Here is a 23,531-nt window from a genome sequence, read left to right as displayed (position 1 = left end):
GTGTAACAGAATAACACCTTATTGATGCTTCGAGTCTTGGCATTTTGAAGGGAGAGTTAGACAGACACTCCTATAATTCATTTGAGAGACAGGATGATGCATTAGTTTAGCACACTATCCTTCAGTCTCAAATCAGCATTTAAATCCAGGTCATATTGGCAGAATAAATTATTCCTTTCTCAGCTGGCTGGCAAGGTTATTTGTGAAATAACTTTGAGGCATTTTGAACCAAGTTCCTAGTGGGTGTAGGTCCACAACATAAAATTACTCATAAATTTCTGTTATTTGGCATTCTGCTTCAGAGATGCCATGTACGGGAAATGGGAATGTCACACTGGTCTAGTAGGGGTGCATTTCTGATTTTGGGGTTAAAGTGCCTCATTTGGGGAATGATAGAGGGGGCAGTTAGGGACTTTTCTACCTTTCTAATTCTTGATTTCTTGACTCCCTTATCTTAGGTTACTCTCATAGGTGAGTCTCAACTCCCAAAGCCTTTGAGAGTACCTTCAAGGGTAATACAGTAATCATGGGTGACTTTAATCTGCATATAGACTGGCCAAAACAAATTAGCAATAATACTGTGGAGGATGAATTCCTGGAGTGTGTACGAATGTTTTTTTAGACCAGTACGTTGAGGAGCCAACCAGGCAACTGGCTATCCTAGATTGGGTATTGTGCAACGAGAAGGGGTTAATTAATAATCTTGTTGTGCGGGGTCCTTTAGGGAAGAGTGACCATAACATGATAGAATTCTTCATTAAGATGGAAAGTGAAGTAGTCCAATTCGAAACTAGGGTCCTAAATCTAAACAAAGGAAAATACGAAGATATGAGTAGTGAGTTGGCTATGATAGATTGGGAAACTTCATTAAAAGGCATGACAGTGGATAGGCAATGGCTAACATTTAAGGAACGAATGCATGAATTGCAACAATTATACATACCTTTCTGGCGCAAAAACACAAAAGGAAAAGCGGCCCAACCATGGCTAACAAAAGAAATTAAGGATAGTATTAGATCCAAAGAGGAGTCATATAAAGTTGCCAGAAAAAGTAGCAAGCCTGAGGATTGGGAGCAGTTTAGAATTCAACAAAAAAGGACCAAGAGATTGATTGAGGGGAAAAATAGAGTACGAGAGTAAACTTGCAAGGAACATGAAAGTGGACTGTAAAAGCTTCTACAAGTATGTAAAAAGAAAAAGATTAGTGAAGACAAATGTAGGTCCCTTACAGTCAGAAACGGGAGAATTTATAATGGGGAGCAGGGAAATGGCAGAGCAATTAAACAAATACTTTGGTTCTGTCTTCACGGAAGAGGATACAAATAATTTCCCAGAAATACGAGGGAACCAAGGGACTCGTGAGAAGGAGGAATTAAAGGAAATTAGCATTGGTTAAAAAAAAAAGTGCTGGAGAAATTAATGGGTCTGAAAGCCAATGAATCTCCAGGACCTGATAATCTGCATCCCAGAGTACTAAAAGAGGTAGCCATGGAAATAGTGGATGCATTAGTTGTCATCTTCCAAAATTCTATAGATTATGGAACAGCTCCTGGAGATTGGAGGGTGGCAAATGTAACCCCACTATTTAAAAAAGGAGGGAGAGAAAACAGGGAACTACAGACCGATTAGCCTAATATCAGTAGTAGGGAAAATGCTAGAGTCTATTATAAAGGATGTGATAACAGGACACTTAGAAAATATCAACGAGATTAGACAAAGTCAACATGGATTATGAAAGGGAAATCATGTTTGACAAACCTACTGGAGTTTTTTGAGGATGTAACTGGTAGAATAGATAAGGAAGAACCAGTGGATGTGGTTTATTTGGATTTTCAGAAGGCCTTTGATAAAGTCCCACATAAGAGGTTGGTGTGCAAAATTAAAGCACATGGGATTGGGGGTAACATACTGGCATGGATTGAAAATTGGAAAATCAGGAACCAGAGAGTAGGAATAAATGGGTCTTTTTCGGGGAGACAGGCAGTGACTTGTGGGGTACAGCAGGGATCAGTGCTTGGGCCCCATCTATTCACAATAAATATCAATGATTTGGATGAGGGAACCAAATGTAATATTTCCAAGTTTGCTGATGACACAAGACTTGGTGGGATCATGAGTTGTGAGGAGGCTGTCAAGGCGATTTGGACAAGTTGAGTGAGTGGGCAAATACATGGCAGATGCAGTATAATGTGGATAAATGTGAAGTTATCCACTTCGGAAGGAAAAACAGAAAGGCAGAGTATTATTTAAATGGTGATAGATTGAGAAATGTTGATGTACAAAGGGACCTGGGTGTCCTTGTACACCAGTCACTGAAAGCAAACATGCAGGTGCAGCAAGCAGTTAGGAAGGCATATGGTATGTTGGCCTTCATTGCAAGAGGATTTGAGTACAGGAGCAAGGATGTCTTACTGCAGTTATACAGGGCCTTGGTGAGACCGCACCTGGAGTATTGTGTACAGTTTTGGTCTCCTTACCTAAGAAAGGATATACATGCCATAGATGAAGTGCAGTGAAGGTTCACCAGACTGATTCCTGGGATGGCAGGACTGTTGTATGAGGGGAGATTGGGTCGACTCGGCCTGTATTCACTCGAGTTTAGAAGAATGCGAGGGGATCTCATTGAAACATATAAAATTCTGACAGGGCTAGACAGACTGGATGCAGGGAGGATGTTTTCCCTGGCTGGGGAGGTCCAGAACGAAGGGTCACAGTCTCAGGATACGGGTAGGACATTTAGGACTGAGATGAGGAGAAATTTTTCACTCAGTGGGTGGTGAACCTGTCGAATTCTCTACCACAGAAGGCTGTGGAGGCCAAATCACTGAATATATTTAAGAAAGAGCTAGATAGATTTCTAGACACAAAAGGCATCAAGTGGTATGGGGAGAGAGCGGGAATATGGTGTTGAGATAAAGGATCAGCCATGATCATATTGAATGGCAGAGCAGGCTCGAAGGGCCAAATGGCCTACTCCTGCTCCTATTTTCTATGTTTCTATGTTCCATTATCCTTGAAATCTGTGTATGTTTTTGGTAACATCCATGTTTCTATCTACCTCCTTGAAAACATTCTAAGACACTTCACAGAAGCATAATAAGACAAAAATTGACCCCGAGCCAAAGAAGGAGATATTAGGACAGGTGACTAAAAACTTAATCAAAGAGGTAAGTTTTAAGGACGGTCTTAAAGGAACAGAGAGAGGTGGGGGCGTCGAGGTTTAGGGAGGGAAATCCAGAGCCTAAGGCCTAGACAGCTGAAGGCATGGCTGCCAGTAGTGGGGCGCAGAGAGTGGGTGTGCACAAGAGTCCAGAGTTGGAAGAATGCAGAGTTCTTGGAGGGTTGTAGGGTTGGTGGAGGTTACAGAGAGAAGGAGGAGGAGAGGCCACGAACACAAGGATGAGAATTTAAAATTTGAGGCGTTGGTGAACTGTGAACCAATGTAGATCAGAGAGCACTGGAGTGATGGGTGAGGTGACTTGGTGCAGGTTAGAATACGAGTAGCAGAGTTTTGGATGAGCTCAAGTATATGGAGGGTGTAAGGAGAGGCCAGCCAGGAAAGTCGAGTCTGGAGGTAAGAAAATCATGAATGAGGGTTTCAGCAGCAGATAAGCTGAGGCGGGGCGGAGACTGGTGATGTTATGGAGGTGGAAGTAGGCAGTCTTTGTGATGGAGAGGACTTAGGGTCAAAAGCTCATTTTGGGGTTAAAAGCTGACAGGCTCAGCACCCAAAGGCCCCAACCAGCTAGCTGCATCAGGATGCTCGATTGGCGTCTGCAGCTCACCGGTTTCATGCAGATGACGCCCTAGGCCCAATTTCAATTGAATCTCGGGCCGATGTCTTTAGACATGCCTTTGCATTGCACTGCCTATATCACACCGGAAACCGGCACAAGTTGCTTATCTCCTCCCTTGGTTTTGTTCTAGATTCAGGTTTCCGCACTTAGCTACCAATCAATCCACTTAATCTTGTCAAACTGCCTGCAAAATTTGCACAACTTTTGTTTCCCACATTCATCACCGTGTTCTGGAATCTGACTATATTAGTACTGTCCCCTAAAGCAGGATTTCAAAGTCATGTTTGCACCTACTCCATTAACAACAACTAAGCCTTTCTGCATTTGTAAGTAGTACTGTCTGCCAATCCTACGTGGCTGGTTTGACTGCACAGCTATCTACTGACTGTTTCTTAATTAGTGTAAATAACAGGAAGAGGAAGGGGGACAAGCTTTAATGTGTGCAGAATAAAACATATTAAATTAGCTTGCAATAAAAAACCAGTAGAATTAATTAACCTTCCAGTTAGCAGATTTTATTTATTGTACACTTCATGAAGTAATACCATACTATGTTATTTATATAATGCCTGTGGATCTCCAACCTGATAGGGATACATTTGTTGTTAGGGATGTTTGTGATGTGATATTTATCATACATACTTGTGATAACACTGAGATAGGTAGTGCTTCATGCAATCTGCCCTAATAATTACAAATGACCTCACTCCCAGACTCTGCCTCATCCCTGACAAGTGTCAGCCTTGGCTCAGTGGTAGCACTCTCTCCTCTGAGTCAGAAAGTTCAAGTCCCACTCCAGAGGCTTGAGCTTATAATCTAGGCTGACAGTCCAGCGCAGATGCCGTCTTTTGGATGAGACATTAAACTGAGGCCCCGTCTACTCTCTCAGGTGGATGTAAAAGATCCTGTGGCACTATTCGAAGAAGAGTATTGGAGTGTCCTGGCCAATATTTATCCCTCAACCAACATCACTAAAACAGATAATCTGTTTGCTGTTTTTTGGACCTTGCTGCGCACAAATTGGCTGCTTTGTTTCCCTGCATTACAACAATGAATCCACTTTAAAAATACTTAATTGGCTGTAAAGCGCTTTGGGACATCCTGAGGTCATGAAAGGCGCAATATAAATGCAAGTTCTTTCTTTCTCCCCCTCCTTCCCAAGATGCTTGAGTCTTAGACTGCTCTGTTTTCCATGATTTACTTTGATCACTCCCATATGCACTGCCTGAAACAGAATTGGAAACATACTTGAAGGGGAAAAATTTGCAGGGCTATGGGGAAAGAACAGGGAATGGGACTAATTGGATGGCTCTTTCAAAGGGCCAGCATAGGCACAATGGGCTGAATGGCCTCCTGTGCGGTATGATTCTGATTCATATACAAGACAAACAATAAAACTGTTAGAAATGCTCTTTACCTGTTAGCACTGTGGAACTTAAAAAAACACCTGGTCTCTCCTTATAAGTAACTGAGAATCTTGCTAAGGGTATGCTGAAGTCTGCCTTTTCAGTGTGACAAGGATAGGTGGGGAGGACAAAAATGTAAAAAAAGTATAAATTATAACAAAATGTTTATTGAATCATCATGTGCTAGTCTGCAGTGGACATACCTCTGTAAAATTTTATGTTTTTTTGATTTGTTTTTTTTGTTTACATTTGCTGAGAGTAGGAAATTCCCTGCATGTTCTACACTGTTTGCATGGTCTCTTTGGCTATGTACCACTGCAGCCAACAGTGCACTGACAATACTCAGCGCCAATAGTCAGAAGCCCATGAGGCATGCATGTGTTTCATTTAAATAATATAATTATTGCAATTATGTCCCATGCTGAATCTCGCAATTTCGGGCCCACAGCATTACATCCATATAAAATGGGTGTATTGTCCGGCTCTTGTAGGCATATAAAGGGAGTGTCAGTTGCTGATAAAAGTTTTTTTTCCAATCAATTGCGTTTTGCTTCATATATTGATTTGTTTTGCTGGGTAGTCGGCCATTTTTGCATTTTTGTTATTTTTTCCTGCCAATACTTTCCTTTATTATACTTGGTTGCTGCTGCAATTTAAATCATACCATTCAAAGTGGTAAGAATGGTAATTCCTTTGGAAGTTCCAAACAGGCTGCATGATTTAAATGAGGAAGAGGAGTTCATGCAACTATATCTGAGGCATTTTGTCCACACCAGTCACTACCCTGGTGCCTGCATTTTTGGACAGAGAAGAAACACTGGCGGGTGGCTTAGGAGACCATGGTTAGGGTTAGGAATGTACATACCCTTGAGGAATAAAAACTCCACAGGAAAAGTGATCCAACCATGGCTAACTAGAGAAGTTAAGGATGGTATTAGAATAAAAGAAGAGGCTTACAATGTTGCCAAAAAAGAGTAGTAAGGCTGAGGATTGGGAGGGTTTTAGAAATCAGCAAAGGATAGCCAAGAAATTGATAAAGAGGGAGAAAATTGAACGAGAGTAAGCTGGCAAGAAGTATAAAAACAGATTGTAAGAGCTTCTATGAGTATATAAAAATGAAGAGATTAGTGAAAGTAAACGTGTGTCCCTTAGAGGCAGAGACAGGAGAAATTATAATGGGGAATAAGGAAATGGCAGAGATGTTAAACAAACATTTTTTATCTGTCTTCACAGTAGAAGACACAAAAAACATACTGGAAATAGTGGAGGACCAAGGGTGTAATGAGAGTGAGGAACTTAAAGTAATTAAGATTAGTAAAGAAAACGTACTAGAGAAATTAATGGGACTAAAAGCTGACAAATTCCCTGGACCTGATGGCCTACATCCCAGGGTTTTAAAAGAGGTGGCTGCAGAGACGGTGGATGCATTGGTTTTGATCTTCCAGAATTCCCTAGATTCCAGAACGAACCCAGTGGATTGGAAGGTAGCAAACGTAACCCCACTATTCAAGAAAGGAGGGAGAGAGAAAACAGGGAACCACGGGCCAGTTAGCCTGATATCGGTAGTATAGAAAATGCTGGAATCTATTATTAAGGACGTCGTAACGGGGCACTTAGAAAATCATAATATGATTAGGCAGAGTCAACATGGTTTTACGAAAGAGAAATCATGTTTGACAAATCTTTTAGAGTTTTTTTGAGGATGTAACTAGCAGGGTAGGTAAGGGGGAACCAGTGGATGTAGTATATTTGGATTTTCAAAAGGCATTCGATAAGGTGCCACACAAGAGATTGTTACACAAGTTTAGGGCTCATGGGATTGGGGATAATATATTAGCATAGATTGAGGATTGGTTAATGGGCAGAAAACAGAGAGTAGGAATAAACGGTCATTTCGGGCTGGCAGGTTGTAACTAGTGGGGTGCCGCGGGGATCGGTGCTTGGGCCTCAGCTATTTACAATCTATATTAATGACTTAGATGAAGGGACCGAGTGTAATTCATCCAGGTTTGCTGACAATACAAAGCTAGGTGGGAAAGTAAGCTGTGAGGAGGACGCAAAGAGTCTGCAAAGGGATATCAATGGGTTAAGTGAGTGGGCAAGAAGGTGGCAGATGGAGTACACTGTCGGAAATGTGAGGTTATTCACTTTGGTAGGAAGAATCGAAAAACAGAATATTTTTTAAATGGTGAGAAACTATTAAATGTTACTGTTCAAATGGATTTAGGTGTCATTGTACATGAAACACAGAAAGTTAGCATGTAGGTACAGCAAGTAGTCAGGAAGGCAAATGGTATGTTGGCCTTTTTTGCAAGGGGGTTGGAGTACAAGAGTAAGGAAGTCTTGCTGCAATTGTACAGGGCTTTGGAGTATTGTGTGCAGCTTTGGCCTCCTTACCTAACGAAGGATATACTTGCCTTAGAGGCAGTGCAACGAAGGTTCACTAGATTAATTCCTGGGATGAGAGGGTTATCCTATGAGGAAAGATTGAGTAGAATTGGCCTATACTCTCTGGAGTTTAGAAGAATGAGAGGTGATCTAATTGAAACATATAAGATTATAAGAGGGCTTGACAGGATAGATGCTGCGAGGATGTTACCCCTGGCTGGAGAATCTAGAACTAGGAGACATAGTCTCAGGATAAAGGGTTGAACATTTAGGACTGAGATGTGGAGGAATTTTTTCACTCAGAGTGTCGTGAATCTTTGGAATTCTCTACCCCAGAGGGCTGTGAATGCTCTGTCGTTGAGTATATTCAAGACTGAGATAGATAGATTTTTGGACTCTTTAAGGGAATCAAGGGAAATGGGGATCAGGCAGGAAAGTGTAGTTGAGGTCAAAGATCAGCCATGATCTATTGAATGGCAGAGCAGGCTCGAGGGGCCATGTGGCCTACCCCTGCTCCTATTTCTTATGGTCTTGTGTTAACCTCTGCATCCACAGCTGCTGAACCCATTGGAAAAGGCCCTAACAGTAGAGGAGTGCCTCAGGCTGGAAGTTTGAGCATTGATTTTCTGTTCCAGTCCGCCACTTCACCTGCAGGAAAAGTCCAGCTTTGACACAATGAAAGAGTGTGTGCAAAAGGGCAATGATTTTACAGAGTTTGGAATTGCACCTCCCATCAGTTGCAGTAGTTCCAACCTTATGTTTGTGGAATTCTTGATGGGCTGCACAAGAAGTGTGAGGAAAAGTGAGCAGCACCATCACCTTGCCCCTGATACCAGAAAACTTCTTCCTCATTTGCAGTTAGATGTAAGGGACCTGGATGACTACATTAACGCAGTCAGCAAGCCTCCTCTGCACAGCTTGCACCTGTGCTTTTACTAAAGGGTGCCTTTCAACCCCAAATAGTGTCCCCCTCCTGCAGCAGGACCACCAACTGTTCAGCAACAGATGGAGCAGTGTTGCTCCCATGCCTCTGCTGACATTGAGAACAGTTGGTCTAATTTTTCTGTCATCACCCTTTTACTTGCTAGGTTGTATTGTAGCCCTTTAAGAGCTGATGCCTTGCTGAATTTTTCACTCTTGAGGCAAGTACGTTACAGGCAAATTCTCTAGGCAATCTTTTCATGCACCAGTAACCTACTCAAATTAGAGGGAGGGGCTCGGATTGAAAAATATGGCATGACCTGCCCTCTGAGTTGCTGGCACAGGTGATTCTATGCAAAGGAAATGCTAGACACCATTTTGGAGACTTGGAAATTGGAGCTAAGGTGCAAAGGCTATGCAACTGGTCTAATTTCTGATTTACTTGCACTATTATAAATCAGTTAGATTACAATAAGGACACCGTGCTAGCAAGAACAGTGTTGTCATTCAACTTAGATATGGAGGGGATATTGATTAGTTTCAAAGTAGGACAAGATTTCTCATTCACACTAGGGTTGTTAAATGCAAACCAGGCAGAGAGCAGGATAGGGGTAGAACAAGGGCTAGCAGGCTTGAGCTCCAATGCTTGAAAATTAGTTAAACACCATAATGATGTTAGCAAGTAATACTTCCACAGCAGCACCTCCCAAACCCCAAAAGGACAAGGGCAGCAGGTGCTAGGGAACACCATCATCTCCAAGTTCCCTTCCAAGTCACACACCATTCTGACTTGGAAATGTATCACCGTCCCTTCATCATTGCTGGGACAAAATCCTGGAACTCACTAGCTAACTGCATTGCAGGAGCACCTTCACCACAAAGACTGCACCAACCTTTATAAAACACTGGTTCGGCCAAAACTGGAGTATTGGGCCCGATGTTACCAGGGCTGCGGGTTCTCGGCGGAGGGGCCACGCGCCCGGCGAAATCAGTCAGCTCCCCGCGCAATCGTAGCATAATTAGATTCACTTACCTGCTCCTCCGGGTTCCCCACTGCTGATCTGCGCGTCGGGCGGGCTGCGCATGCGCAGTAAGATCTGTCAGCTGGAGGAGCTCTATTTAAAGGGGCAGTCCTCCACTGACAGATGCTGCAACAAACAGAAAAAATCACAGCATGGAGCAGCCCAGGAGGAAGGCTGCTCCCAATTTAATGATGCCTCACTCCAGGTATCAATACATGGGGTGAGGAGGAGGGGGAGGACAGAGATCTTCCCCCCGGCAGGCGGGAGGAAGCAGCCTGCCTCTGCCACCAGGAAGGCCTGGCTCGAGGTGGCAGAGGAGGTCACCAGCACCACCAACATATCGCCCACCTGCATACAGTGCAGGAGGCGCTCCAATGACCTCAGTAGGTCAGCCAAAGTGAGCACACTTACTCTTGCCCCTACACTCCGTCTGCCACATCACCGCCCCCACCCCACATCTCCTTCTGCACTGCCAACACTACTCTGTCACATCACCCCTCATACCCACTCAAACCTCATCCTCATCGTACCTGCACCTACTCACCTCGCCAGTACTCATCCCGCCAATACCACTCAACCCAATCCTCATACAATCTCATGGCTCTATCTCGTACGCACCCTCTCGTGCATCTCTTTCACGGCCAGTCTCACTCAACCTGCCACTACCTGTGCTGCAGCCACAGGGCATGCATCACATATGTGCAGTAGGCAGCGTAAGGCAAACGTGTCGTGAGCATGAAGGGGATGCACAAGGGTGTTTGAGGGTTTGTCATGGTTGTTACTTATATTGAATTTCTGACCAACTCACATTACATATTATATTGGCACCACTACTGCCATGTCTTCGCGAATCTTGTCTGGTCTGTGCAATAATGCCCTTTCCTGAGGATCACTATGGAAACCCACAACTGATGCCACCCATTGTGTCACTGCAGAGTGGGTGTTGGTGTATTTGCAGGGCTCTTTTGTGCAGACGGCTGAGAGACGTCGGTGATGTCCCCGGTTGCACCCTGGAAGGATGCGGAGGAGAGGTTGTTGAGGGCAGTGGTGACTTTGACAGCGACAGGTAAGAAGATGGTGCTCGGGCCAGCCAGAAGTAGCTTGGCATGAAGGAGGCTGCAGATGTCCACGACTACATGTCGAGTGACTCTGAGCCTCCGTGTGCACTGCTGCTCAGAGACGTCCAGGAAGCTGAGCCTCGGTCTGTGGACCCTGTGGCGAGGGTAGTGCCCTCTGCGACGCATCTCTCTCTGCGGTAGCCCTCCCTCCTGCTGTGCAGGTGGATGTGTCACAGCACTTTGTTGTGGAGCTCCACGTGTCAGAGGTGGACGGCGTGGATGGCGAGGCTGGTGATGCTGTTCGTCCTCCGAGGAGGTCATGACTGCAGCTACGGCGGCCCCCATCCGGAAGATGTACATCTGAGGGAGTCCGCAAGGTAGGTACATGTGTCTGGACACCGGGGTAAGTGTGCAAGTTGGTGACTTTGATTCTCAGGAGGAGGGTGGTGGAGGCCAAACTTTGTCCCAAGTGACAGAGTGGCCTCCTGCATGAGTGAGGGTCTTCCCCCCCTCCCCCCCCCCCACCTGTCAAATGGACCTTTGCAGCTGCCACAGGCTGATGGCTGCAACAGGTCCATTTGAACTGGGAGTGTTTCCCCCAGTGTGGGAAACAGTCCCAGTTTGCTCTAAAATCCCACCCCTCCTCACATAATCCCTTAATCAGGTCAGTTAATGACCTGAACAAGCCAAATAAATACCTTCAAGTGGCATCCCGCTGGCTTTAATTGCCTGCGGGATTCCCACCAGCGGGGGCTGCGTGCGCACGCCGGCGCGTCAGCGTGGAACCCGGAAGTGCGCGGGTTCGAGGCGGGCTCGGGTCCCGCTCCGGGATTTCCCGATTTTCGGGGCCCCCCCACCAGGAACGCACCCGATAGCGGGTGCTAAAATGCTGCCCATTGTGTCCAATTCTGGGCACTGCACTTTAGGAAGGATGCGAAGGCCTTAGAGAGGGTGCAGAAAAGATTTACTAGAATGGTTCCAGGGATGAGGGACTTCAGTGACGTGGATAGGCTGGAGAAGCTGAGGTTGCTCTCCTTAGAGCAGAGCAGAGAAGGTTAAGAGGAGATTTGATAGAGGTGTTCAAAATCGTGACGGGTTTAGAGAAAGTAAATAAAGAGAAACTGTTCCCATTGGCAGAAAGGTCGAGAACCAGAGGACACAGATTTAAGGCGATTGACAAAAGAACCAAAGGTGACATGAGGAAAATCTTTTTACACTGTGAGAGTAGTTATGATCTGGAATGCGCTGCCTGAAAGGGTGGTAGAAGCAGATTTAACCGTGGCTTTCAAAAAGGAATTGGATAAATCCTTGAAGGGAAAAAAGTTGCAGGGCTATGGAGAAAGAGCATGGGACTAACTGGATTGCTCTTACAAAGAGCCAGCATGGGCTCGATGGGCTGAATGGCCTCCTGTGCTGTAACCATTCTATGATTCTAGAGTAAGTGTGCCAGGGCATGCAGGTATGGTTGATGGCATAATGGTTGATGTGGGGGTGTCTGACTCTGATACCTGATGATCTCCCTGGCACGCCTTCTTTCATCTTGCACTTCAACCATGAAATAGTACGTATGTGACGCTTCAAAACCGGCCCCATCATGGACCACCATGGGAATTCACATAGATGCCTTATTGTTCTTTGAGCTTCTGTGAAAATTGTATTGCAAGAGCTCTTTTTTCATGTTCCTTTTGTTTTCAGTTCTTCCTGTTCTGCTGAAGTCTTGGAATTGCTTCAATTACACTTGGCTTTCCAGTGAATCAGCAGACAATATTTGGCTATTCTAGAATTTTAAAAAAACTCTTATTAAAAAAAAGTATTAAAAAGACAAAATATTTCATAATGATGGCAACAATATTTAATAACAGACGCCACTACTAAAAATGTGCTGTAAAATTAGAAAACTAAAAAACCTCGGACCCTTTAAGAGGGTTCACTTGTCAAGGGAGTTCCTCTCTGTCTACAGCAGGTTAGCGCAGGGAGCATCCGCCTCAATCCTGCCCAAAATAACAGAAAATTGATCTTTAAACCCATTACAATAGCAAAGGCTTCTTCTTAGTGAGACCATTATAGGCCGATTTAAAAGGCCTGCCAAATTGTGCTTGACACTAAAGTAGTGCAGATGGATCTGAATCAAATTTTCCTGTCCCCCAATGACTGTTCCATTCCTCTACCACCAGCATCCGTGACCAGAAGATCTCTACTGGTGCCCCCCTCCTCCACCAACTGAAAGGGCTGACAAACAATCTATCCCTAGCTCTCTGCTAAAGCTGTTCTTGAACCACTAACTAAAAGCTGCGTAAATTGCAGCAGTGACGTAGTGCCACGGTTAATGTTACACTGGAGCTGATACGCTGCATTTACCTTCCTCTTTAAGAGAAAACAAAGTTTTCCTATTAATGTTGTTAAACAGCATGTAGTTAATTAAGATCATATTTACTGAAATTAGAAAATCTGAATACTGCCACAGCTGTCATCAATTAAGTGTATGTGCTACCAACCTGCTATCAGATTTGTAAGTCTTCGGCAGTTTTTGATTATAATTTTAATAATTTAAACTTTTTTTAAATTGTGAGGTATTTCAGTCCATCTGTCTACAATGGTAGCAGACACAGTTCTGTTTTAAGTCAGTCATTCCACATTAATGGGCAAATTCTCCAGACAGTCCAACTACACAGTTTATACTCTGACTGTCACAATTCAAAAACAATTTTTGCCTCAAACAGTTTTGAAGTCTGCTCTGAAAGTGGCTTGATTTTGTGTGGGCTTGAAGGCAGTGTAAATCCTAAAGGTAATGGTGTACTTTTGAAATTCTAACAACTAAAAATGTACTTCAACAAAACAAAAATAGTGCTCAGAGATTCTTCACTTTAGAGTCACATTGTGAAGTGACAAATTTTGTTTGAAAAAAACCGCCTTGATGCGTTTTACTACATTAAAGGTGCTATAAAAATGCAAGTTGTTGTATTGTTTTCTGTTGACTTCAGCTGGAAGATTTTGATGTGTATAGTGATATTGTAGCAGACAAAATGCACTTGATGCTGTTCTATAATAATAGTAAAAATGGCAGCCCATTGACGTTTGGTGAGTTTTGCACTGGTAGTACTAATGGAAGGCATTAATCACCTGGCCAAGATTTGAATTATGTTCCTTATAGAAGTCTGTTCAACAGCCCAGTTGAACAGTTCAGTTGACAAGTGGAAATGGCACATATTTTGACCATAAATCCAAGGTGTGTGTATGTATATATGTATGTGTGTGTATAACTTGTGAAAAGTTTTCTTTTTGTAAGGAGCCCACTGGTAGAATTTAAACAGCTTGATGTTGTTAACTAAGTTTGATGACTTACATCAAATGCCGAGTTAGCAGAAAATGCTGAGATGGATTCAAACCAGTGCACAATAATTGGTTGGCACAGCTGTTTTAGAGTAATCTGGCAGGATGTTACCTTGCTGTGCTACTGTACCCCATCAAGTGAAAGCACAAGGGTTTGTACCAGTCATTTCCTACATATTGAGTTTCCAATTGGAGCTAGGTTGTCAGTGAGAGGAACAGAGTAAAAAGGCGATAGTTCTTCAGAGAGAGGGAACCAACCATTGTTGTTCTTGAGATCCTCTGAAATTTATTATCTTTGATAATAAGCACAAGCAAAAACAATTGTTCTCGAAACCTTTTGCAACTAACCCCACCATCAAAATTCTCAGCCTTTCACATCCTTGTTACTTAGCATACATATATTGATAAGTCTGAAAAAAGTTTCTCTCTTTCCGTTCTGTATTTCTCTCTTCTTCCCTTCTGTGTTCCTCTTCTCCTTCCATCTCTATCTCTCACCTCCATTCTTCACCTCTCTTACCTTTCCTTCTTTTAACTCCATCCCTTCTGTCTCTCACTCTCTGCTTATCCCCTTCTATCTCTGCCACCTCCTACCATACTGTCTATCTTTTTAACTCCTTTCCTTCTCTCTCTGTGTCTCTCCTTCCTCTCTTTGTTTCGCTCCTCAGTTGAATTATGTTGGAACGGTCAAGGCTGCCCCAATTTTTTCTAATTGGCTGCAGATCGAATCAGTCAAAGCATGCTCCTTTCCTCAGCACTGCTTCCTGATTAAATTTGAAGCTGTAGCTGGCCCTACTCTTTTTAAATAAACCAAGGTGGATCAGAAATGCAGCCAGATGTTGAGGAGCGACCTCAGTAAATGTCAGTATTTCACATCAGTTTGAGTATCCCATTTAGAGACATTTCCTTAATTAGTTCTGGCAATGTTTTAAGCAACCTAGTTTGAGGTAGACTGCTTCAGCCAGGACTGGAAGATGGAATTTGTAAGCCAAGACTGAGCTGCTGAATGTGGCTCCATATAATGTTTTAAAGCTTAATAAGTTATTGCTTCTCCATTCAATCTTAGATTACAAGAGCCGTATTACAAGTTCAAAATAAGAACCTTACTCTGCTGTTGAACATTTCCTCTCTGTTGTTTCAGGTTCACTCCCCTTGATTATGCGTTGCTTGGAGAACATCAGGAGGTGATCCAGTATATGCTGGAACATGGAGCGCTATCTATTGCTGCAATTCAAGACATTGCTGCTTCCAAAGTCCAGGCTGTTTACAAAGGATATAAGGTTCGCAAGGCTTTCCAGGAGAGAAAAAATCTTCTCATGAAGCATGAACAACTACGGAAGGATGCTGCCAAGTGAGTATTATATCTGAAGAGTAACAAAATCAAATTCACGCAGTCAAATTCCTGTCAGTCAAAAAAAAATCTTTCTGTACAGGGAAGCTAAAATATGCTAACATAGTTAATATTCCTTAGATATTGTCAATATTAGAATTACTGCGTGAAATATTTGGAGCAAACAGGTGACACTCCCCTACACTCACCTGACGAAGGAGGAAAGCTCCGAAAGCTTGTGATTTCAAATAAAGCTGTTGGACTATAACCTGGTGTTGTAAGACTCCTTACATTTGTCCACCCCAGTCCATCACCGGCATCTCCACATCATTGTTGGAGTTGGTCATTGCCTGGCACTTGTCTGGCGCGAATGTTACTTGCCACTTATGAGCCCAAGCCTGGATGTTTTCCAGGTCTTGCTGCATGCGGGCTCGGACTGCTTCATTATTTGAGGGGTTGCGAATGGAACTGAACACTGTGCAATCATCAGCAAACATCCCCATTTCTGACCTTATGATGGAGGGAAGGTCTTTGATGAAGCAGCTGAAGATGGTTAAGCCTAGGACACTGCCCTGAGGAACTCCTGCAGCAATGCCCTGGGGCTGAGATGATTAGCCTCCACCAACCACTACCATCTTCCTTTGTGCTAGGCATGACTCCAGCCACTGGAGAGTTTTCCCCCTGATTCCCTTTGACTTCAATTTTACTAGGGCTCCTTGGTGCCATACTCGGTTAAATGCTGCCTTGATGTCAAGGGCAGTCACTCTCACCTCACCTCTGGAATTCAGCTCTTTTGTCCATGTTTGGACCAAGGCTGTAATGAGGTGTGGAGCCGAGTGGTCCTGGCGGAACCCAAACTGAGCATCGGTGAGCAGGTTATTGGTGAGTAAGTGCCGCTTGATAGCACTGTCGACGAATGTTGATGAATGTTTTCAGTACTTCTGCCTTAGTGCTATCATATTCCAGAAGGCTTGTTTTATACTAACCTTCATGCCACATTTATGTTCATTTGTTGTGTTTAATACTTGAGCTAGTTTTCCTTGCATTCAGATGCTGCAGTACCTAAAGCTAGTATCTTGGTTTAATTTATAGCTTTTGAGTCACAAGTAAAAGACATTACACACAGAAAACACAAATCACATTTCCAAGTAACAGTTTTAAATGGCCTTATTTGCATGAAATGAATGTTCATTTACTGTGGCTTTGATTAATATTTGCAAAAACTGTTCTAGATGAAGCTATTTTTTTGCTAATTAACTTTGTCAACAAACCTATGATTTATTTAATTAATCATGTGTGTATTTAGGTATGGTGAATGTTATCTCCTTTCACATTCTTTGGACTCCCACAGCCATGCTAAATCCTTAACGTGAAGACCCTCTGGGTTCCTCCTCCAATGTTCTGCCTTTGCTGCCAAACAGTGATGTCCATAGGTGTGGCTTTGGATGATTGTCTGAATTTCTTTTCATCCTCCACATGGAAGTAAGACTCCTGTATACCCATGATTGTACAAACAGCATCTTGGATGTTAAACCGGCTTAATATACTGCATAGTACAACATGATGCTACAGTGTGATTTATTTGCTGTTTACTTGTTGAGATCTGGAAAATCTGTGACCTCTGTAAACAAATCCTGAAAACCAGCTTTTCAAATCTGTTGACAAAAATGGCTGCTTGTGTTTTACGTTTTGTTAATGAATTACTTATTTCATACTAACCTTCATGCCACATTTACATTCACAATACTACAATCAGTAACTCATCGTGTGGAGAATCAAGGTCACAAACCTGCATTTTACCACTCCAATGTCCAACCATGCTGTGTGTTGGACATCCAGCATAGTGCCACATTTTGTTTATCAACAAAAATCTGTAAATGACTGCTAGATCTCAATTTTCATGACATCTGCCATATTCATGAAACAATAAAAGTCTTATGGTAAAAGTGCAGAGGGGGGCTCACCTCAGGTTGGGTTTAAAGCAAATTTTGGGGGGCAGAGTACAGAGGGAGCAATATATTCTGGACCTGCTCCTTTAACATCTCAAACTTTTTTTACAATTTTTTTTACTTCCATTGTTAAATTTTATTTTTTCCTCTTTTCTGGTACAAATCACTGCTGCAAGTCTGCTGTTCAGCTTCTGCCTTTATTCCTGTATGAATCTGACCTGGTCTGTAGGAGGTGGTCAATTAGATAGACATCCTGTCCTATTTGATCACTGTATTTCTCCAGTGGCTTCGGCTCAGGTCAAGTAATCACCATGTGAGTTTTCTATGATGCAAATATGCATCTTAACTCTATGGCACAGCACAGTTGGAGCCATTATCTTTAGTTGCTTCATTCTTCATTTTCCCGCTAAACACCAGTTTAGGATCATTTTTAATTTTCTTTGGGTGAGGGGGAGGGGGTGAAACGTTTGGCTGTGGTCAAAGTTTCTATTAGCATCTCCCTAACATTATCTGCATTACAAAGTCTCTCTGAGAAGCTGAATTTAATGTGAAATGGACTGAGGGCATCTCTTGCTTTGGTCAAATGTTCTAAGGAAGCAGATTTTCAAAGAACTTGCAATCAAAAGATAATATCAGATTGTAATTCTGTGCCCTGGTTTGGCTTATACAACTCAGCATTCTATGTAGGCATTAGTTTTGGGTAATTATCTTTCATAACTATCTTTAGCTCATGCCCGCATGAAGTAAAGATAATAAGTGGCCTTGTTATTTATGTAGTATCTTTGTGTGAGGTATCCGTTTAGCTCCAGGCTTTATGTTTTTTTCCTGTCACGATTGAAGACTCATTTGTAAGCAGTGGAGATTGATTTTACTGATAGACAAGAAGAGTAAAGCACTCAAATCTATTCCCCATATCATTGCGAAGGAAGAATTACAATCTGTTTGTATCATGTCAATGGTTATATTTAACAGCAGGCATTCTGATCAGAACCACAGGGAATGCTGGTAGGCATCACCTGCCAGACACCCAGGGTTAAGATCAATTAACTGCATTCAAGACACAGGGTGTAATCAGTTCTCTCTATGGAACAAATACGATCAGATAGCAATGACAGATAAAGTTTAGAGTCTACCTTGACAGATAGCACTGAACAGACATCAGCTGTCATTGACATGGATCTTGGGAAATGATGATGACACATTACATAAGTAGCTTGTCATTTGCTGTGGTTTGTGCTAATGTGGTGACAGTCACAGTACCATGTACTAGCATTATTCAATCTTTTGCCAGGACTACAGAATTCTACATAATATGACATTTACTGTCTCTCAAGAGTTCCATTGATGAATTGCAAGTAACAGCATTGAGTCCAAAAGGCAATAGCAAAGTTATTAAAGTATAGTGCTGTGTATGTTATTTTTTTTAATGCATTGTCACACAGATGTATCTGGTACTGCTGCTGTGCAGAGTGCTGCATTGTGTGTATTGTAACACAGTCCAAGCTGGCAGTTTTGTAGACATAATACAGCTTCAATGATGCATGACTTTTTTGTGTCAGTTTAGTCCTGTTGGTTTTCTTTTCATATGATTGATTGTAATGTGAGGCCACAGAGTCAAATATTTGTACTATGTTGTGTTTTGTGTTAATTTTATATAACCAGTGGTGTAAAAATTGCTGTTAATAGAACTGTTTCTAACTTGAAACTGGTTCATTTCCCAAATATTGCGTTGGTTGGTTAGCTTGAGTTGTTTGGAGAATAATCTCACTCTTGAAATGGATATGTTGTTCGAGTTGTGCAAATGATCATGCTGTTTGTCTGGTTCCTGACTCTATGATTGTCGAGATTCTCCCCAGTGTGCAGTGCACAGTCAATATTCGCTCTCTCTGTAGAGTGTATGCAAGTTTAACTTCTTTCATTGTCATCAACTACACAGGCAGCTATAACCTATGTTTCTGCCTGCTAAGTTAATTTTTTCATTGTTTAGGCAATACACATGACCTATTCCCTAGTCCCCCCCCAACCCTAATGACTCAGTGAATATGCACAATTTACAGTGTGACTCTGAGCCATGCAGACTTTCGTAAGTTCCAGCTTTCATTCCTGGTCTGTGGTGATTCAGATGATTTCAGCTGGGGCAGCTTGGAAGTGTGCATGTGTAGACATTGGCCGAGGACAGGGTTGAACTTGGCGGCGATCCCCCATCTCCCAGTCAAACAACTTGCCGACGCTGTCTACCTCATACATGGGTGAGGTACTGGAGAGTGGCTTGCACCAATGGATTTGTGCTATAGGGTGACTCAATGCCTTGAGGAGAAGAAAATGTGTGACATTCTGTGCATTAAGTTAGAAGTAACTCATCAAGAATTTAAGCAAAATTGTTTCTTTTATTTATTAATAATAAATTGTCATTCAGTTTAATAATCCAAACCCATCCCAAAACATGATAACGACCAAATTAATCAAACCTGTGATACATCTTCAGTATGCTGTACATTGGAACAGAAATCAGGAGTGCAGTGGAGTGGGAGGACATGACTCATTTCCCATTATGTTCATTTGTCAGTCTATGCTGTCTGGTGAAACTTGTGATTTCTCCCTGTAAGGAGTAGAGAAAATTAAATGGTGATCTTGTCATCAAGTTGCTTTCCCATCCTTCCTGACACTGGCCAATGAAGGGATTTGTGGGGGTCACCCACTCGTGTCTGCAACAGAGGTGCAGGATTTAGTAACCCTCAACAACAAAATTGTTTTAATGTACAATTATAGAGATGATTCACCAGTTAGGTGCTCCTGGTGAGGAACAGCACTGGTTGGGAATTCACAGGCCTGCAGATCTTAATTTTCCATGCAACTATTGGATGGAAAATCAAGCTGAGGACATGCGATTTTCTGACCAGTGCTCCCTGGGAGCACCTGGTCAGGAAATTAATTATATGTATGAAAGCCATCGATTTCTTTTACACAACCAATATGTTGCCAAGTGCGTTGGCATCCTATACTTTGTGCATTCATCTATTTATCCATTTCCATTTTTATTAGGCTATTTGCTTGTTTTTCATTGTCTTTATTTCATTGTAGGAAACGTGAGGAGGAGAATAAAAGGAAGGAGGCAGAGTTTCAGAAGCAAAAGAGGAGATTGGAATTCAAGTTAAATGCACAGCAAAAAGTGGCAAATCTAGAAGTTAATTGCCATTATCCAGTAAATGGGGAGAGCTCTTCCACTACCATCACTTCGGAGTGTGATCAATTGGAGCTGAGAATTAGGGAAGATTCTAAGAGACAATCGAAAAGCAGATCTGAAGAGAAAGCAAGTGTAGGGCCTCTCTTGCAATCTTGGAGGAGTACGGACACCATTCGGAGTCAACCTCCATCAGCAGAAACTGGAAAAAGAAGGATGAAAAGGGGAAAAGGTAAGACAGGTTTCTGTATACACAGATTAATTAAATAATACTTGGGGGAAAAAAGTATCTGATGTCATAGAAGTGTCATTTTTACAAATGCTAGTGGATCTCCTATGGCATTGCTCAGTGATTCAGGATACATTTATAATAGAGGTGTTATACTATGTAACATAATATATTATCAGAGACACTAATTTAGGGTGACTGAATAAGACAAATTGTGTTCTTACTACATGGCATATTCTACGACTTTTTCTTGTGTTTTGGGGATCATATTTCAAGATTCTGTCTGTCCATTAGAGCAGATCTCAAGCATTTTGCAGCTGGACCCCTCCAGAAAATACTCTAAGCCTTTTATGCCCCTCTAGTTAGGTTTACTGTTGGGTGGGGGAGGGGAGTCTGAAAAATAAATTTTACTTCCCCTCCCCCCCACTCTGTTTCTCTTTTGCTCTCCTTCACTACTGTGTTTTTCTATCTCTCCTTTTAATTCTGTATTCAAAATTTTGATATTGTGCCCTTGTATCCAAGTCCAGATATATATATTATATATAAGAAGTTCCAACACTGACCCCATGGATACTAATTATATCCCTCCAGTCCAATAAAATCCAATAACCACAAGTCTTTGTTTTCTGTACTTCAACCAACTTCCTATCCATACTGCCACATTTTCTTTAACACCGTGTGCCTTAATTTTCTCAGCAAGCCTCCTTTGCGGCACCTTGGCAAATGCTTTTTGAAAATCTATATACACAACATCCACTGCATCTTCTTTATCAATACACTCTGTTATTTCATCAAAGAACTCTATTAAATTTGTCATTCCTTTGTGGAAAACAAATGTAAGCAAGTCTGTAGTAGTCCAGAACATCGTGGCCAGCCAGACAGGCTTAATGATGAGATCTAGCATGGTAGACTTGTCACTGAAGCTGGAATTATTTCCACTCTGCACCGGATACCCTGTAATCCAATGCCCTAATGAGTAGGGTGGTCCTGGCTAAAGAAGCAGCATGCTGCTTACCAATATTTTGTTAGTAAAGTGCTAATAAACCTCTCAATGTATCTCCACAATCTGTAAGGCTTGTCAGGAGTGTGATGGAATACCCCAACTTGTCTGACTGGGTAGAGCTACAACACTGAAGAAGTTCAACAACATCCAGGATGGAGCAATTTACTTAATCAGCGCCCATCCTACCAATAGCACACCGTGGTTGCAATATGTACGATCGTCAGAATGTACTGCAGAAGTTCACAAGCTTACATCAACATCCCCCTCCCCTGCGATCTCTAGCACTGAGATGGACAAGAGCAGCAATGCCATGGGGCACCATCACCTCCCAAGTTCCCCTCCAAGTCATACATCATCCTAACTTGGACGTTCCTCCATTATCGTTGGGTCAAATCCTAGAATTCCCTACCTAACCCTATTATAGGGGCACCATCAGCACAAGGAATACAGAGGTTCAAGTAGAAGGCTCACCACCACCTTCTCAGGGCAATAGGGATGGGCAATAAACACGGCTTTTCCAGTGTTGCCCACATCCCAAGAGCAAATTAAAAAAGAATAACTTTAGTCTGATGCCTCAGTAGACTTGTGGATGATCACAAGAACGAAACCTTCAAAGTCTATTTCAAGGATGATGTGGAGATGCCGGTGATGGACTGGGGTTAACAATTGTAAACAATTTTACAACACCAAGTTATAGTCCAACAATTTTATTTTTAATCCCACAAGCTTTCGGGGGCTTTCCCCTTCCTCAGGCGGTGTGGAAATGACATTTTCGAATCCTTCGCATTTTAAGATCACATAACAATGCCTGGTGATTACTGCCCGTTGCCAAGGCAATCACAGTGAGCAGACAGAAAGGTGTCACCTAAAAAGGCCACCGAATATACAAACCCCCAAAAAAAAGAGAGAGAGAGAGATAAGGAAGACAGTCAATGACCCGTTATATTAAAAACAGATAACATTTGTTCGCTGGTGGGGTTACGTGTAGTGTGACATGAACCCAAGATCCCGGTTGAGGCCGTCCTCATGGGTGCGGAACTTGGCTATCAATTTCTGCTCGACGATTTTGCGTTGTCGTGTGTCTTGGCAACGGGCAGTAATCACCAGGCATTGTTACGTGATCTTAAAATGCGAAGGATTCGAAAATGTCATTTCCACACCGCCTGAGGAAGGGGAAAGCCCCCGAAAGCTTGTGGGATTAAAAATAAAATTGTTGGACTATAACTTGGTGTTGTAAAATTGTTTACAATTATTTCAAGGATGCCACTTAGCATCTTGAACATTCAGGTTAGACTCCAGATGTTAATTGTATGATTTATATTAAAGAGTGTTAATTGTATTCAGGTGGTGGGTGTCATTTGGGGACTCTCTTGTATCCTTTTTATAGGAGAGCTTATCTAGGGTGTGGTGTGTGTGTGTAAGGGGAATCTCTGTGAATGAAGGATTGGAAACAACTAAAGACCAGGCTCTAGTATTTTATCTTTTACCACTCGGCTATCCAGTTTTAATACCAGAGGCTAACAAACCCTCTATTGGGGGGTATCTCCTCCTGCCTCGCCATCCTTCTCCAGGCATCGGCCTTTGATGTTTATGACTCCCTCCTCACAAGATGAAACTTCTTGCATTGTGGCCGAACCTTTACCAGTGACAGACAGCTGCCCTCGATTCTTTCAATCTTTTACAGAAGCAACTAAAAGCTCTTTTCATTGAAGGAACGAGCCTGATTGCAAGAGTCCAATCTGATATCATCTTGGCAACAGATAAAAATATTTCAGCTGGTACAATCATAAAAACTCACCACAGACATGCAAAAACAAAATGTACTCCAAAGCTGCAACAATGCACTCAAGGAGCAGTCTCATAGCAGCCCTTTAGGACATGACACTGTCCTCTAATTTCTTGCAAATCTGCTGGCCGCAG

General features: G+C 42.6%; 1 protein-coding gene across 3 annotated transcripts in view; it reads left to right on the top strand.

Annotated features, from left to right (window-relative positions):
- Nucleotides 1–23,531, top strand: part of invs (inversin) — a 351,132-nt gene that overhangs the window by 242,493 nt on the left and 85,108 nt on the right. For all 3 annotated transcript variants that reach the window (XM_068004896.1, XM_068004906.1, XM_068004888.1), the window contains 2 exons: nucleotides 15,061–15,270; nucleotides 20,280–20,611. In XM_068004896.1, the coding sequence (XP_067860997.1) occupies nucleotides 15,061–15,270; nucleotides 20,280–20,611 (542 nt within the window). The remainder of the gene's footprint in view (nucleotides 1–15,060; nucleotides 15,271–20,279; nucleotides 20,612–23,531) is intronic.

Source organism: Heptranchias perlo, chromosome 2, assembly GCF_035084215.1.
Source record: "Heptranchias perlo isolate sHepPer1 chromosome 2, sHepPer1.hap1, whole genome shotgun sequence".
Taxonomy (NCBI): domain Eukaryota; kingdom Metazoa; phylum Chordata; class Chondrichthyes; order Hexanchiformes; family Hexanchidae; genus Heptranchias; species Heptranchias perlo.
This window is presented reverse-complemented; position numbering and strand designations above follow the sequence as displayed.